Source organism: Pseudophryne corroboree, chromosome 7, assembly GCF_028390025.1.
Source record: "Pseudophryne corroboree isolate aPseCor3 chromosome 7, aPseCor3.hap2, whole genome shotgun sequence".
Taxonomy (NCBI): domain Eukaryota; kingdom Metazoa; phylum Chordata; class Amphibia; order Anura; family Myobatrachidae; genus Pseudophryne; species Pseudophryne corroboree.
This window is the reverse complement of record NC_086450.1, coordinates 79,051,126-79,069,109: the sequence shown is the minus strand read 5'-3', so window position 1 is coordinate 79,069,109 and position 17,984 is coordinate 79,051,126. Positions and strand designations below refer to the sequence as shown.

At 45.7% G+C, this 17,984-nt stretch overlaps 1 protein-coding gene across 1 annotated transcript in view; it reads right to left on the bottom strand.

The window, feature by feature from the left end:
• CWC22 (CWC22 spliceosome associated protein homolog) overlaps positions 1-17,984 on the bottom strand; it is a 225,285-nt gene that overhangs the window by 110,686 nt on the left and 96,615 nt on the right. Inside the window, exons 10-11 of the mRNA XM_063933337.1 lie at positions 7,692-7,754; positions 6,988-7,101 (exon numbers count right to left, since the gene is read on the bottom strand). Of these exons, the coding sequence (XP_063789407.1) occupies positions 6,988-7,101; positions 7,692-7,754 (177 nt within the window). The remainder of the gene's footprint in view (positions 1-6,987; positions 7,102-7,691; positions 7,755-17,984) is intronic.

Genomic DNA, 17,984 nt, shown 5'->3' with positions numbered 1-17,984 from the left:
CCCATTTAAAGGGAAATCTGGAGCCCCAATTTCGTGTGGCCTTGGGTCCAAGAGCCAAAGCTTCTGTTTTATCGAAATTGATTAGGAAGCCCGAGATCAAGTGGAAATCATGTAGCGTAGCCAGTAAAGAAGGAAACGCCTTTATGGGATCACTAAAATATAATAAAAGGTCATCCGCAAAGGCCGAAACCTTCACTGGTTGTGTGCCAATTTTTATTCCTTCCCAGGCAACATTTTGCACGCAAGTGCGTATCAGTGGGTCTAGGGCTAGGTTAAAAAGTAAGGGAGATAAGGGGCATCCCTGGCGCGTACCTCTATGTAAAGAAAAGGTTGGTGTGTTCAATCCATTTATGGTTAGGTGGGCTTGTGGATTAGAATAAAGCATATTAAAGACTTTAGTGAACCCCTCTCCGAATTGTTGAGTGTGGAAAATTCTAAGTAGATGTGCCCATGATACACGGTCAAACGCTTTGTCAGCATCACAGCTGACCACGAGTGCCTTAGATGTTGTGGAGTCTTTGACACTATGTATTGCTGCTATTAGGGTTCGTACATTATGTACTGATGTTCTAGTTTTAACAAACCCCGTTTGGGCGGGGTGTAAGATACGTTTTAGTATCAGTTGGAGACGAGTGGCCAATAGTTTGGTGAATAGTTTTAGATCTTGGTTAAGAACAGATATGGGTCGGTAGGACTGGACATATGATGGGTCTTTACCCGGTTTAGGGAATACTACTATTCTAGCTTCTGTGAATCTCGGGGGTGGTGGGGACCCTTTCAGCAGTGAGTTAAACAACGTCAATAAATATGGTGTTATGTGGGGAGCTAGCATTTTGTAATATACTGCTCCAAACCCATCCGGGCCTGGCGACTTTCCATTGTGAAGTGATTTAATCAAGAACAATAGCTCTGTGTCTGTTATAGGGCACGTTAGTGAGTCTCGTTCTTCCTCTGTCAATGTAGGTAAGTTTGCTTCGTCCAAAAACTTCATGCCCTCTGTGGGCCTATCTAAAGGTGCCGCGTATAGGTTTGAATAGTATTGTAGGAAGGTGTTTGACATAATTTGTGTATCCATAGTTGAGGAAGTCGGGTCGGTATGTAAGCTAGTTATACGGGAGGGTGCAGTGGATGATCTCACTAAGTTGGCCAATAATTTACCCGACTTATTACCCCCTCGGAAGAATTTATTCCTCTGTACGTCATAGGAGAAACTGGCTCTCTCAGTGCAAAGTGCATCATACGTCAATATAATTTTGTCTGTTGTCTGGGGAATCATTTAATGTCAGTGTATTATATGCTGCGGTCAGAGCCTTGCTCAGGTCACTCAACTGGGTATTCAGGTGTTTACGTTTTCTGGAAACGTATTCTAATATTTGTCCTCGGACAACTGGTTTGGAAGCCGACCAAAACAGATTAATATCGTTCTCATGAACCTTATTATCCTCAGTGTAGTTAAGGAAGGCTCTGGTGAGAAATTGTTTAAAGTCCTCAGAAGTTTCTAGATCAGCGGGGAAACGCCAATTATAGGACCTAGGTAAGGGAGTATCTAGGTTGATTGATAACCAAATCGGAGCATGGTCCGAGAGTGAGATTGGTTCAATTTTAGTATCCACTACATGATGTAGAAGAGAATCAGTGATCAACCAATAGTCTAATCTAGAGGAGGAATGGTGTGGGTGGGAGTAGAAGGTATATTCTCGAGCGTCTGGGTTGCGAATTCTCCAGGGGTCGGACAGTCACAGAGAAGTGGTGAGTAAAGTGAGTGAGGGTGGAGTGGTGATCGTATGAGTACCGGTCATAGCTGTTTTGTCTATACCAGCTGACTGTACACAATTAAAGTCTCCTCCCATGATAATTTCTCCCTCTGCCCAATCTTGCAAATTTTTGTAAATATCAGAAAAGAATGATGCGTTAGGGCCATTTGGGGCATATATGTTGGCTATCGTGTAGGGCGTATTTAGTATTTTTATTTTCAAAAACAGGAATCTTCCCTCTTGGTCGACCAAGCTATCTAAGATAGTGGCAGGGAGTGATCTATTGAGGATAGTTAGCACTCCTCTACGTTTGGATGTGAAAGAAGCTGTTCTATACTCTCCAACCGACGTATCCCGTAATACATTCGGATCTGACATCCGCCAATGAGTTTCCTGCAATAATACTATGTCCGGTTTCAGTCGTTTCAGACAGGCCAGGACCTTTTTCCGTTTAATTGGGGTGTTAAGCCCATCTACGTTCCAAGATACTAATCGAAATCGTGACTGCAGTATTGTGGAAGGATCATGAGTCGACGGCATTCAGCCGATTCCAACCCTAGGCCATTCACGGGGAATAATATACCATAACTGTCGATCCCAGTCCGTCCCAGCGAGCGGACCGATGTGGATCGTTGATGTTAAATAATAAGTGTAAAACATTAGATACATTCCTATCATTATACGTAAACCATGTGTGTGCACAGTGTCAATATTATGAACTAAGTTATAATACCTTTTTAACTTTTTGCGAACCCAAATGGGCGCCCTGTTAAACAAAAACAATCTCCAAATGGAGAGCAGTAAAACATGTAAGGAGGATATTCTCCAACCTGGTAACCAGGAGCACCATATTCTAAAACAATATGACCAAAGATGAGAAAAGAGGGTGAGGGGAAAGGGAGGAGACAAACAGAACATTGTCAGAGACAATTGTACAGGGGAGAAGTTATACAGAAAGAAAATTAGTAGAACACAACCAATATAGTACCGTCGCACCATAGCCTTTTCCAGGCTCCAGTCGCTACAGTAAGCCTTCTTCACAGTGTAGAAATACCTGCTATTCAGCTTGTCAAACAAAAATGCGTTATTTGACTGAAACATAAATGAGTCAAGTAATGATGGCGATCAACCCACTTGAGAAGGGTGTATTAAGTCAATCAGCATCATCTGTACCCGATAGAGGAGCTGCATCCAAGGAGTTCACAAAATTTCTAGCCTCTTGCGCTGTTTCAAAAAAGTGGACTTTTCCACCATAGGTGATTCTCAGCTTGGCTGGATACAATAACGCAAATCTGTGGCCCATCTTGAAGAGGCGCTTGCAAATAGGTGAGAATTCTCGTCGTCTTGCAGCAACCAGATACGAGAAGTCTTGGAATAGTAGAATTCTGGAATCTTGGCATCGGAGATCCGTGTGTCTTCTATAGGCCTCCAGCAATCGAACCTTATCGGCGTAGTTGAGAATTCTCATGATGACCGGTCTGGGTCTATCTCTGCCAGACTGACGATCAGGACCAATTCGATGGACACGTTCCACCAAGATGGAACCTGTAGCAGATACGCATCCTAGCTCTCTGGGTAGCCACTGGGAGACCAGAGCCATGAGTTCTGAGAATTTCACAGATTCTGGTAGGCCCACCAGACGTACATTATTTCTTCTATTCCGATTTTCCAAATCTTCTAATTTGTCTTGCAGAGATGTCATCTGCTTGTCGTGTTCCATCTGAGTTGTTTTAGCTGCTGATAGATCATCCTCTAAATCCGAGATTCTTTGCTCTGCCTCCGAGATACGTTGATCATGGGCTGTGAGTTGTGCGAGCGCTGAATCTAGAGAGGTTTTCAAAGGTGCCAGTTTTTGATCTAGCAGGGATGATAGTATGTTTGTGATTTCATTCGTGGAGATGGATTTCGATGGATCCATAATTGGTGCAGGTTGTCCCCGGGGGCTAGAGCCTTGACTATACGTAGGGGAGACGGGGGCACTACTAGCGGGATTTTCACGATTTTTGCCTTTACCCGACTGAGCACCCCGTGGGTTACGTAATGATTTAGACATGAATTTGTCCATAGCAATAATAGACACACTCTAATGTGCACTTCTAGCCTGCAGTCTGCAGGGGGCGTCAGGCTTATGTTTCTCCTATGTGTTTCCACGTTACTCCACGTTACTCTTCTCCTCATCTCCCTTTTCCTCTCCTTTCCTCTCCTTATTGAAATTTGAAGGTAAGAAAATGCTTAATATCAGAGGGGGGGAGGGGGTGTCAGGTGAGGGAGGTTTTATTCAGTCGGTGATGCTGCAGTGTCTGGCTGACCAGCTTAGAAGTAGATGGTGTCTCAGTATGGGTATGGAGACTGCAAGGCCCTCTGGTGGATGAACTGCAGGTAATAATGGAGGGTCTAGTCACCGCTGTCCAGTATACCCCTTTGTGATATCACTGCCCCTCTATCCCCTTGCTCCGCTGGGGTCCCTCAGATAAGTGTAATGAGATGTGAATTTACTTACAGGGCCCAGCAGGAGTGGAGCGGCAGAGATGTGGCAGCTGGGAGCCGTGGGCGTGCAGCTGGGGCCGTCTCCGGTCGTCCTACGGCCTCGTCCCGCGTTGCTATGCTCGGCGGCTCTGTGTAGTGAGGGTGTGCGGCGGGTGGTAGAGAAGGTCCCTCAGCCGCGGCCAGCGGTAGCGCGGGTGTCCGGTGTCCTGAAGCTGATCACGGCCGGATCTGTGAGTCTCCGGAGCCACCTCCGGTGTAAGGTTAAAATCGAGGCCCCGGCTTGTGGGCTTCCCCTAGGCCGCAATCCGCGGGAGTAGTTAAAACTACTCCCCGATTCCGCGGCTCGTTCAGGGGTGCTGCCGTGGGAGTAAGGGGGACAAGAGGGACACTGAGTGTTAGTTTGAGGCCCTGGAGTGGGTTATTTAGTGAGTTAGGAGCCCCGTTTTGCAGGAGCTCCTATGATGCACCTCTGTCTGCAGCCAGACCACGCCCACTCTCCACTGAGATAGTTTTTAAGAAACTAGAAGAACTACTGTATGAACACGGAGCACATTGAGCAATCTGTAACCGTAATGTATCTTAAAAGTAGAACTGTACCCAAGACTGCAGCAATATCCTATGTAATGCCTGGTAGCAAGGCAGTCATCAGGGGGGGGGGCTGTGGGGACTGGTGTCCAGGGCCCTTACAGAGAGGGAGGTCCACGCCTAGTTCCTACCGGCAATACCTGGAGAGCTGCACCAGGCTTTGAAACAACAACGGGCTGATGCGCAAGGAGGACTTCTTAAAACAAGCCTTTCCTGTGCATCAGCTCTCTGTGAATCGTTCCTGTAGGTCCGCAATGCTCCACCTATATGTAACGTCACAATATGGGAGTGTGGCATAACATTTTTATTTATTTTTTTGAAGGGGGGGAGGGGGTCAGTCCCGGACCCCACAATTTCTGATGGCAGCCCTGCCTGGTTCCCAAACTGCACAGCTCATTTCCATTTGCTGGACAACGTGCTGACATTTTCCAGCAAAACATGCTAAGGGACGTTTACGGAATCTGGTGTACAGAAAGTAACTATGCAACAAAGCTGTAACCCACAACAACCAGCCAGTTATGCCCCGAGCAGTTTAAAAATGGAAGTGAACGACAGACTGGTTGCTATAGTCACAGAACCTTTCTGCAGTTAACCATGTGCGTAGATCCATAACAGTCCCCCCTAGAATTATGTACATGCAGACTTCTCTATTGAACAGAATATTCCATTTGTGAATGAGTAGTTCAATAATTGAAATACAGGTTGAGTATCCCTTATCCAAAAATGCTTGGGACCAGAAGTATTTTGGATATCGGACTTTTCCGTATTTTGGAACAATTGCATCCCATAATGAGATATCATGGTGATGGGACCTAAGTGTAAGCACAGAATGCATTTACGTTTCATATACACCTTATACACACAGCCTAAAGGTAATTTTAGCCAATATTTTTATAACTTTGTGCATTAAACAAAGTGTGTGTACATTCACACTATTCATTTATGTTTCATATACACCTTATACACACAGCCTGAAGGTCATTTAATACAATATTTGTAATACCTTTGTGTATTAAACAAAGTTTGTGTACATTGAGGCATCAGAAAACAAAGGTTTCACTATCTCACTCGCACTCAAAAAATCTGTATTTCGGAATATTTGGATATGGAATACTCAACCTGTATAATAATTACACTTTTAATTAATGAGGATACGAGAGAACGTCTGTATGTAATGATCTTATGGAAGCTGAAGGTAGTACGCACACAAAGAGGACACCTCTTCCACACTACAGCTGATGCCAGCCCAAAAAACTTCAATGTGTGCTTAACAGTAAAGGAGAGAGGATGCCAGGAAGCTGCACATACTGCTGTGGGTTACCCATACTATGTACATTTTACTGTCGTCAGCCAAGGTACACATTAAAGGGGCATTTCGTTTACAGGCAATGTGCGGACAATGCTTGCGATTTGCCATTGGAATGCTGGCAACAGCACCGTTCATCTTCCCTAAATCATAACTACTGATCCCCTAAGTTAGATATAACAATATGCAAATTAAGGCACAATATGCAAATGTATGTGCACTCTGCATTGCCCCTAGTGGAAGAGACTGGAAGTATAAGAGTAAGCATCATGACCATAAATTAGCTGGGGATCATTCAGAATGTCCGGATGCTGGCGGTCACGTCACCGACGGCCAACATCTCGAAAGGGGAGTATCAGGGTCAGAGTCAGGGCCGGGGGAAAGGGTTAGGCACTGAGGGGGAAGTTAACCCTAGCCACCCCCCCCCAAGGGTTGGCCCTAGCCACCAACGGCCGAGGGTTAGGGTGAGGGACAGGGGATGAGGGAAGGGGATGGGCGGTGGGAGATAAATGGGCAGGGAGTAGAAATACTTACCCTCCGCTGATGTCAGCATCTTCAGTGTTGGGATGTTGCGGTCAGTCATGTGACCGCCAGCATCCCAACCGTCTGCATTTCATATGTATTCCGTTAGCTGCATCATAGGGCCGCTAGAATGTATTTATGTTTAATGGCTAGCGATCATCTCTAAAATAGCTCATAGTATGAAATGACACTACTTCTACAATAGAAAGTGAACTCTGTTCCAAAACCTCACTTCATCCACAACAACTAGAAAGACGACAGTAGTTAGGAACCACAGGTGTCGGTCATAAATGAAATCTTTAGACCTGATCATTTTCTTAACAAAACACCAACCTTCCTCGCCAGCTTCTTCTCCAGCCCCCTCCTCTTCATCGTCATCCTCGCCACTGTCATCTCCACTGGCCCCATCTTCTCCTTCTGAACCACTATCCCCTTCGTCCAGGATTTCTGAAAGCGCACACACAAAAAAAATTAAAAATGGTAACAAAAATACTAAAGGTTCTACAAATTATACAAAAGTATCACCGTATTCCCTAATCCTCAAGAATTCCTAATTTCCAGTGAAATAACGAATCATATTTCAAATCTGCTCTGACGCCAGCAGCATAGAAGGGAAGTTACTAAACTAGGTACATTAGCAAAGGCGCTTCAACCGCACCAGATTTCAATCTTTACGAAAGGTGAAATGTTTTTTCCTCTGCTGACAATTCACAATAAATAAATTCTCTCCTGGGAATGGAAGGCAATGCTGGTTTCAGATAGAGAGTTATTGCTCATACTGCAGCAATGACAAGTAAATCACACTTGAGTTTTATTAAAAATACAGTATAAATTTGTAATGTAAAGATATCAGAGCTGTGAATTCCAGCGGCTGGGAGGAAATACACAACGTGATGTGCCTTGCACATATCTCATGAATGGCAAGTAGACAACAATCCTGTTATGTTAGGATTCATTTCCCCAGATAGATTACATTTTCTGTACAAAACTGAATTTCTGACTTTTAAAAAAAAAAATGTTTAGATTATTTTACATACCTTTTTTAATGGCTTTGTATTTCTCTTCATTGTCAAGAAAATTGGGATCCATTTTGAACACATCTGGAAGAAAAGGGTTTGAGGATTATAACTAGGTCACAAAAAGTTATTCTAGTAAAAAAAAAATGTTAAGAAATTCAAATTTTGAAGATCCCAATATACCCAAATATATCCCACTAGCTGATTGTGAGGTGTTACTGTGCTCTGCAGCACTGGACAGTGGGAGAAGCGGAGCATAAGTAAAACAGGGACAAACAAGGCAGAGAGAAACACAGACGTGAAAAGCACAGGTATGGAGGGCCCTGCTTGTGAGATATTACAATCTTGTAACTACTGTAGAATAACAGCTCGGAGTAAATATTTATCTTTCATATACCCCAGCTTTGTCACCTATAAGTGTTCCCTGCTTTTCCCACCACGTAATGTATAGGTACAGTGGTTTTCCTGTGGCTTTTGTTCAGTTGTAACTGTTCTCTAAGGGGAGTGGTCAAAGCATGCAAACAACACTTCTACTACAGTACTAATGTTCTGTATCCTAGCTGTGTGTATACTGTATTTCACAGAGTGGAGCTCATGAGCTAGAGGCTCACAGAGTAGCTAGAGAGGCTTACTGAATATGAGCCATAAGAGATAAAGGGGTCTATTTGCTAAGCCTTGGATGGAAATAAAATGGACGGAGATAATGTACCAGCCAATCACCTCCTAACTGTCATTTTTCAAACCCAACATGTGACGTGGCAGTTAGGAGAAGATTGTCTGGTACCTTATCTCCATCCAATGCTCCAATTTGCTGGTCCCTGCGGAATTCTGGCTACATTTAAAAATACTATTAGTTTTAAGGCGCAAGGCAACCTGGTTTTGCCTTAAAACTTTCGCTGTTATTTGTAAGGATTAGGCTCGAAGGAAAAAATGATGCGATGGTTACCTCAAAGTGGTAATCCCCATCAGCCAATACTAATTCTAAATGTACATACTCCTATGGGGTGATCTGAAGTGGGGGAAAAAAAAAAAGTAAGGACACTAAAGGGGTATTCAATAAACTGCTGTTTTTTCGACTGGTCAAAAAAACGGCACAAATTTGGCACAGGGTATTCAATTGTGGGCATTTTTGCCCGTTTTTTTTAATCCATTTTCGCCCATGTTTCACTTTTTTTTTGGTGAGAATCGGCATGGGCGAAAATTGCGCCAAAAATGGGCGAAAACGCTTGCAAATTCGCCAAAACACAAGTATCAGCGGCGAATTCGTCGATACACAGTTTTCACCAGTGCCGGATTTTTCGACCAGCCGAAAAAACGGCATGGGCATTGAATAGTGTGAATGTAAATTCGACCTAAAAACGGGCGAAAAGTGCTATTTTTTAGACTGGTCGAAAAAACGGCACTAATTGAATACCCCCCTAAGGAGTACATTTACTAAAGCTTCTAAAACACAGAATTGGCAATGCTGCTCATACCAACCAATCAGATGCTATCATTTTCTAAGAGGCAATAGAGAAATGATAGACCGCATCTGATTGGTTGCTATGGGCAACATCATCAATTCTCTGTTTTAGAAGCTTTAGCAAAATTTCCCGTAATACTGGACATATAGCCAAGTGTAAAGAAATACAAGACAAACATACATACTGTATATTCATTTTGCAGTGCTTTACACTTAAGGGAGGTACACACGGAGAGTTCCATGCTTAAATTCTAAGCAATTTGACTAGATTGCTTAGAAGTTAAGTGCAGATCTCTCCGTGTGTATGCCCCACACCGATTGCGATGCGCGACGCTATCGCCGGTACTAGATTGGCCTGCATGCATATCGCTTATTTCACCGCTGGGTGAAATGAGTGCCCCCCCCCTCACTCAGCACACATCGCGTTGTGTGCTGAGCGGTCTGTGCTAGATCACTCAGCACACATCTCTCCCCGTGTGTACTGGCCTTAAAACACTAGTGTGCTTAGGTCTGGTCTTACAGAACACAACCTTACTATCCATCAGGGGAGAATGCAACCTAAACACAATAAGATGCTTTTATGTATTTATATACGCAACATTTACTTTAAACTATTTTGTTGAGATACTTGTTGGTCACAAGGATTTCCAGCTATAGGGGGAAAAATAAGAATTTACTTACCGATAATTCTATTTCTCGTAGTCCGTAGTGGATGCTGGGGACTCCGTCAGGACCATGGGGTTTAGCGGCTCCGCAGGAGACAGGGCACAATAATAAAAGCTTTAGGATCAGGTGGTGTGCACTGGCTCCTCCCCCTATGACCCTCCTCCAAGCCTCAGTTAGGATACTGTGCCCGGACGAGCGTGCATAATAAGGAAGGATATTGAATCCCGGGTAAGACTCATACCAGCCACACCAATCACACCGTACAACCTGTGATCTGAACCCAGTTAACAGTATGATAACAACGAAGGAGCCTCTGAAAAGATGGCTCACAACAAGAATAACCCGATTTTTGTAACAATAACTATGTACAAGTATTGCAGACAATCCGCACTTGGGATGGGCGCCCAGCATCCACTACGGACTACGAGAAATAGAATTATCGGTAAGTAAATTCTTATTTTCTCTAACGTCCTAAGTGGATGCTGGGGACTCCGTCAGGACCATGGGGATTATACCAAAGCTCCCAAACGGGCGGGAGAGTGTGGATGACTCTGCAGCACCGAATGAGAGAACTCCAGGTCCTCCTCAGTCAGGGTGTGCCCCTGAGCAAGTAGCAGCTCGGCAAAGTTGTAAAGCCGAGACCCCTCGGGCAGCCGCCCAAGATGAGCCCACTTCCTTGTGGAATGGGCTTTTACTGATTTTGGCTGTGGTAAGCCTGCCACAGAATGTGCAAGCTGAATTGTACTACAAATCCAGCGAGCAATCGTCTGCTTAGAAGCAGGAACACCCATCTTGTTGGGTGCATACAGGCTAAACAGCGAGTCAGATTTTCTGACTCCAGTCGTCCTGGAAACATATATTTTCAGGGCCCTGACAACGTCAAGTAACTTGGAGACCTCCAAGTCCCTAGTAGCCGCAGATACCACAATAGGTTGGTTCATGTGAAAAACAGAAAACACCTTAAGGAGAAATTGAGGACGAGTCCTCAATTCTGCCCTGTCAGAATGAAAAATTAAGTAAGGGCTTTTATATGATAAAGCCGCCCATTCTGACACACGCCTGGCTGAAGCCAGGGCTAATAGAATCTTCACCTTCCATGTGAAATATTTTAATTCCACAGTGGTGAGTGGATCAAACCAATGTGACTTTAGGAAACTCAAAACAACATTGAGATCCCAAGGTGCCACTGGGGGCACAAAAGGAGGCTGTATATGCAGTACCTCTTTTACAAACGTCTGAACTTCAGGCACTGAAGCCAGTTCTTTCTGGAAGAAATTTGACAGGGTCGAAATTTGAACCTTAATGGACCCTAATTTTAGGCCCATAGACAGTCCTGTTTTCAGGAAATGTAGGAAACGACCCAGTTGGAATTCCTCTGTAGGGACCTTCTTGGCCTCACACCACGCAACATATTTTCGCCAAATGCGGTGAAAATGTTTTGCGGTTACATCCTTCCTGGCTTCGACCAGGGTAGGGATGACTTCATCTGGAATGCCCTTTCAGGATCCGGCGTTCAACTGCCATGCCGTCAAACGCAGCCGCGGTAAGTCTTGGAACAGACAAGGCCCCTGCTGGAGCAGGTCCTTTCTTAAAGGTAGAGGCCACGGTTCTTCCGTGAGCATCTCTTGAAGTTCCGGGTACCAAGTCCTTCTTGACCCATCCGGAACCACGAGTATCGTTCTTACTCATCTCCTTCTTATGATTCTCAGTACTTTTGGTATGAGATGCATAGGAGGGAACACATACCCTGACTGGTACACCCACAGTGTTACCAGAGCGTCCACCGCTATTGCCTGAGGGTCCCTTGACCTGGCGCAATATTTGTCTAGTTTTTTGTTCAGGCGGGACACCATCATGTCCACCTTTGGTTTTTCCCAACGGTTTACAATCATGTGGAAGACTTCCCGCTGAAGTCCCCACTCTCCCGGGTGGAGGTTATGCCTGCTGAGGAAGTTTGCTTCCCAGTTTTCCACTCCCGGAATTAACACTGCTGAGAGTGTTATCACATGATTTTTCGCCCAGCGAAGAATCCTTGCAGTTTCTGCCATTTCCCTCCTGCTTCATGTGCCGCCCTGTCTGTTTACGTGGGCGACTGCCGTGATGTTGTCCCACTGGATCAATACCGGCTGACCTTGAAGCAGAGGTCTTGCTAAGCTTAGAGCCTTGTAAATTGCCCTTAGCTCCAGTATATTTATGTGGAGAGAAGTCTCCAGACTTGATCACACTCCCTGGAAATTTTTTCCTTGTGTGACTGCTCCCCAGCCACTCAGGCTGGCATCCGTGGTCACCAGGACCCAGTCCTGAATGTCGAATCTGCGGCCCTTTCATAGATGAGCACTCTGCAGCCACCGCAGAAGAAAACACCCTTGTCCTTGGAGACAGGGTTATCCGCTGATGCATCTGAAGATGCGATCCGGACCATTTTCCTAGCAGATTCCACTGAAAGGTTCTTGCGTGAAATCTACCGAATGGGATCGCTTTGTAAGAAACCACCATTTTTCACAGTACCCTTGTGCAATGATGCACTGATACTTTTCCTGGTTTTAGGAGGTTCCTGACTAGCTCGGATAACTCCCTGGTCTTCTTCTCCGGGAGAAAACATCCTTTTCTGGACTGTGTCCAGAATCATTCCTAGGAACATTAGACGTGTCGTCGGAAAAAGCTGCGATTTTGGAATATTTAGAATCCACTCGTGCTGTCGTAGAACTACTTGAGATAGTGCTACTCCGACCGCCAACTGTTCTCTGGACCTTGCCCTTATCAGGAAAGCGTCCATATTTCTTTTAGGAAGAATCATCATTTCGGCCATTACCATGGTAAAGACCCGGGGTGCCGTGGACAATCCAAACGGCAGCGTCTGAACTGATGGGGACAGTTCTGTACCACGAACCTGAGATAATCTTGGTGAGAAGGGCAAAATTTGGACATGTAGGTAAGCGTCCCTGATATCCAGTGACACCATATCGTCCTGGTTCGCTATCACTGCTCTGAGTGACTCCATCTTGATTTGAACCCTTGTATGTAATTGTTCAAATCTTTTAGATCTCACCGAGCCGTTTGGCTTCAGTACCACAATATAGTGTGGAATAATACCCCTTCCCTTGTTGTAGGAGGGGTACTTTGATTATCACCTGCTGGGAATACAGCCTGTGAATTTTTTTTTTTTTTTTTTTTTTAATACTGCCTCCCTGTCGGAGGGAGACGTTGGTAAAGCAGACTTCAGGAACTTGTGAGGGGAAGACGTCTCGAATTTCCAATGTACACCTGGGATACTACGTGTAGGATCCAGGAGTCCACTTGCGAGTGAGCCCACTGCGTGCTGAAACTCTTGAGATGACCCCCCACCGCACCTGAGTCCGCTTGTATGGTCCCAGCGTCATGCTGTGGACTTGGCAGAAGCTGTGGAGGACTTCTGTTCCTGGGAATGGGCTGCCTGCTGCAGTCTTCTTCCCTTTCCTCTAACCCTGGGCAGATATGACTGGCCTTTTGCCCGCCTGCCTTTATGGGTACGAAAGGACTGAGACTGAAAAGACTGTGTCCTTTTCTGCCGAGATGTGACTTGGGGTAACAAAAGTGGATTTTCCAGCTGTTGCCATGGCCACCAGGTCCGATGGACCGCCCCTTTATACGGCAATACTTCCATGTGCCGTCTGGAATCTGCATCACCTGACCACTGTCGTGTCTATAAACATCGTCTGGCAGATATGGACATCACATCTACTCTTGATGCCAGAATGCAAATATCCCTCTGCGCATCTCGCATATATAGAAATGCATCCTTAAAATGCTCTATAGTCAATAAAATATTGTTCCTGTCAAGGGTATCAATATTTTCAGTCAGGAAATCCGACCAAGCCCCCCCAGCGCTGCACATCCAGGCTGAGGCGATTGCTGGTCGTAGTATAACACCAGTATGTGTGTATATACTTTTTAGGATATTTTTCAGCTTCCTATCAGCAGGCTCTTTGAGGGCGGCCCGTATCTGGAGACGGTAACGCCACTTGTTTTTATAAGCGTGTGAGCGCCTTATCCACCCTAAGGTGTGTTTCCCAACTCGCCCTCACTTCTGGCGGGAAAGGGTATACCTCCAATAATTTTCTATCGGAGGAAACCCACGTATCATCACACACTTTAATTTATCTGATTCAGGAAAAACTACAAGTAGATTATTCCCACCCTACATAATACCCTTATTTGTGGTACTTGTAGTATCAGAAATATGTAACACCTCCTTCATTGCCCTTAACATGTAACGTGTGGCCCTAAAGGAAAATACGTTTGTTTCTTCACCGTCGACACTGAAGTCAGTGTCCGTGTCTGTGTCGACCAACTGAGGTAAATGGGCGTTTTTACAAGCCCCTGACGGTGTCTGAGACGCCTGGACAGGTACTAATTTGTTTGCCGGCCGTCTCATGTCGTCAACCGACCTTGCATCGTGTTGACATTATCACGTAATTCCTAAATAAGCCATCCATTCCGGTGTCGACTCCCTAGAGAGTGACATCACCAATACAGGCAATTTGCTCCGCCTCCTCACCAACATCGTCCTCCTACATGTCGACACACACGTACCGACACACAGCACACACACAGGGAATGCTCTGATAGAGGACAGGACCCCACTAGCCCTTTGGGGAGACAGAGGGAGAGTTTGCCAGCACACACCAAAAACGCTATAATTATACAGGGACAACCCCTTATACAAGTGTTTTCCCTTATAGCATTTTCACATATGTAATCATATCGCCAAATAAGTGCCCCCCCTCTCTGTTTTAACCCTGTTTCTGTAGTGCAGTGCAGGGGAGAGCCTGGGAGCCTTCCTCACAGCAGAGCCGAGCAGGAAAATGGCGCCGTGTGCTGAGGAGAATAGGCCCCGCCCCCTAAAACGGCGGGCTCTTCTCCCGGAGTTTGTGAGATCTGGCAGGGGTTAAATACATCCATATAGCCTCAAGGGCTATATGTGATGTATTTTAGCCATAAAAAAGGTATAATACATTGCTGCCCAGGGCGCCCCCCCCAGCGCCCTGCACCCTCAGTGACCGCTGGTATGAAGTGTGCTGACAACAATGGTGCACAGCTGCAGTGCTGTGCGCTACCTTATGAAGACTGAAAGTCTTCTGCCGCCTGTTTCTGGACCTCTGGACCTCTTCAACTTCGGCATCTGCAAGGGGGGTCGGCGGCACGGCTCCGGGACGAACCCCAGGGTGAGACCTGTGTTCCGACTCCCTCTGGAGCTAATGGTGTCCAGTAGCCTAAGAAGCAAATCCATCCTGCACGCAGGTGAGTTTACTTCTCTCCCCTAAGTCCCTCGTAGCAGTGAGCCTGTTGCCAGCAGGACTCACTGAAAATAAAAAACCTAACTTAAACTTTTATTCTAAGCAGCTGAGGAGAGCCACCTAGATTGCACCCTTCTCGGTCGGGCACAAAAATCTAACTGAGGCTTGGAGGAGGGTCATAGGGGGAGGAGCCAGTGCACACCACCTGATCCTAAAGCTTTTATTATTGTGCCCTGTCTCCTGCGGAGCCGCTAAACCCCATGGTCCTGACGGAGTCCCCAGCATCCACTTAGGACGTTAGAGAAATTCTTAAAATATCTTTAAGATGATTATATGCGATACATTATCAGTGAAATAAATTAGTTGTATTAAATAAAAACACATTTTTGTGAGGTTCTGGTTTTCTTACACTATGTTACATTGGCGTGTCATACCGGGAAAAAAAAATTAAGTTATGTGTCATCTGTCACCACCGCAAAAAGGTTGGGAAGTACTTCGTATGAGTAATAATGTTACAAACGCCCTCAGGCTTTTGCCACAAAATCTCGCGGACGATGCCAGTACTGAATGCGAGGTGAAGAAGCACAGAGACGTAGAATGTGACGGCAGACAAGAACCACTTGGCCCATCAAGTCTAACACTTTTAACCTTTTGGTAACCTCAACCCTATTTGATATAGAAACATGAAAGTTGGATATAAATACAGTCTAAAAACTTAAAAGGCAGGTAAGTGCAGAAGTAACAAACATATGCAAAAAACACATAAACCAATGAGAGTACAGCGATGAAGAACATGACTTCTAGAAGTCAGACCTGCACAAGAAAGCACTGCCGTCCTTTTAGGTTCCATTGCTAATAGAGTCCTAGGATCTATCCAGAGCTACTACAGTCACCATTGAAGACACCATGACTTCCTGACACCTGGGGTATATTAACTAAAGTGACGGTTTTTAGAAGTGCAGATGTTGCCCATATCGATCAACATTCTATATTTCTCTTACGTCCTAGAGGATACTGGGGTCCACATTAGTACCATGGGGTATAGGCGGGTCCACTAGGAGCCTTGGGCACTTTAAGAAATCAATAGTGTGCACTGGCGCCTCCCTCTATGCCCCTCCTACCAGTCTCAGTTTAGAAAATGTGCCCGGAGGAGCCGGTCATGCTTGGGAAGCTCCTGTAGAGTTTTCTGCATTTATTTTCTGTTTTATTATTTTCAGGCAGGTCTGGTTGGCAACAGACTGCCTGCTTCATGGGACTTAAGGAGGTGGAGGGGGGAGAGAGCGTCCCAACCTCCCTCGGGTTAATGGTCCTGTTCCCCGCTGACAGGACACGGAGCTCCTGAGGGTCCTATTCGCAAACAGACCCATAGCACGCCGCCACCCCTAACAAAGCCAGAAGAGTGAAGAGTGGTGAATAGGTGGCCGGCGTCCCGCTTAGCGGCATGAGGGTAGGAGCGCAGCGCTGCATGCACGCTGCGCTCCAGGCTTCAGGTACACTGTAGTGTCCGCTGTGAGGGCAGCTGGAGCCACACTTATTACCCGCAAAACTGGCACTATTACAGGGGTTCTGATCCCCTACAGACATGCTTCCACACCTCAGCCAGTATAAAGACCGGGAAGACCGTGCACCATTACGGGGGCGGGGCCTTCACTATGAGCAGATTAAGCAGCTCACCAGCGCCATTTTCCCTCTGCAGCTTTACACAGGCAGCCTGTCAGGGAAGCGCAGCTCCTCCACATGGACTCCAAAGCACCTCAGCGGTACCAGGGGGTCATAGCAAAGGGGGGGGGGGAGCAATAATTTGGTGTACTAAGCCCTATTAAGGGTACTTAGTTTGCCACCCAGCTAAGTTTAATCTTTAGCTATAGGGGAGCGGTGTGGCTGGCTCACTGTACTCTGTCTCTCCCTAGAAGGGCTCTGTGTGGGTTAACTGTGCTTTAACCTTTTCTTTACTGTGTGTGTGTGTGTGTTTCTTTCACATTTATCAAGTCAAAGGAGTGTGTATCATGCACAGCAGAGTGTTTTTCTCAATCAGGGGGATCACTACAGTGTACTCAGGATAGAACACATTCTCAAGCTAGTGGATCTGAACCTGTATGGTTATGATGATTTCAAATATTTCAAATAAATAGTCCCAAAATGAAAAGGTGACGCAATATTTAAGGCAGTCTGTAGATGACCTCATGAATAGGGATTCAGTGGTCATCCCGGCGTCTCAGACCCCTGCTATTTGTCCACAGAAAAGTACTCTGGCCCAAATCATGCAGGCTGTTACCGACAATGATGTATCAGAGCCAGAGGAGGGGGAGGTGGACTTGTTAGGAGGGGGGGTTGCAGCTTAAGCACAGGGTATACAGGCCCTGATTAAAGCTATAAGAGATGTATTACACATTCCTGACAAGGTGTCAGAGGATGAGGAGGAATCCTTTTTTAATGTGAAAAATAAATCCTCTGTTACTTTTCCTGCTTCTAGGGAATTAAATTCTCTTTTCGAAGCAACTTAAGTTAATCCTGACAAGAAGTTTCAGATTCCAAAACGGTTACTCACATCCTTCCAGTTCCCTCAGGATGATAGGAAAAAATGGGAAAACCCACAGATAGTGGACACTTCGGTTCCCAGGCTGTCTCGTAAGATAGCTTTACCTGTTACTGGGGCTGCTTCATTGAAGGATGCTGCAGACCGCAAGATTGAGACCACTCTCAAATATCTGTACACAGCTACGGGGGTGGCCCAAAGATCCACTATAGCTTGTGCATGGATCACTATGGCCTTTGCAAAATGGTCAGGTAATCTAATTGACGAGTTAGATTCCTTCGCCAGGGGGGAGATTATTTTACTCCTACAGCATATACAGGATTCTGCTAACTTTATGGTGGAGGCGTTTCTTTGATAAAGCCCCCGTGGGAGGA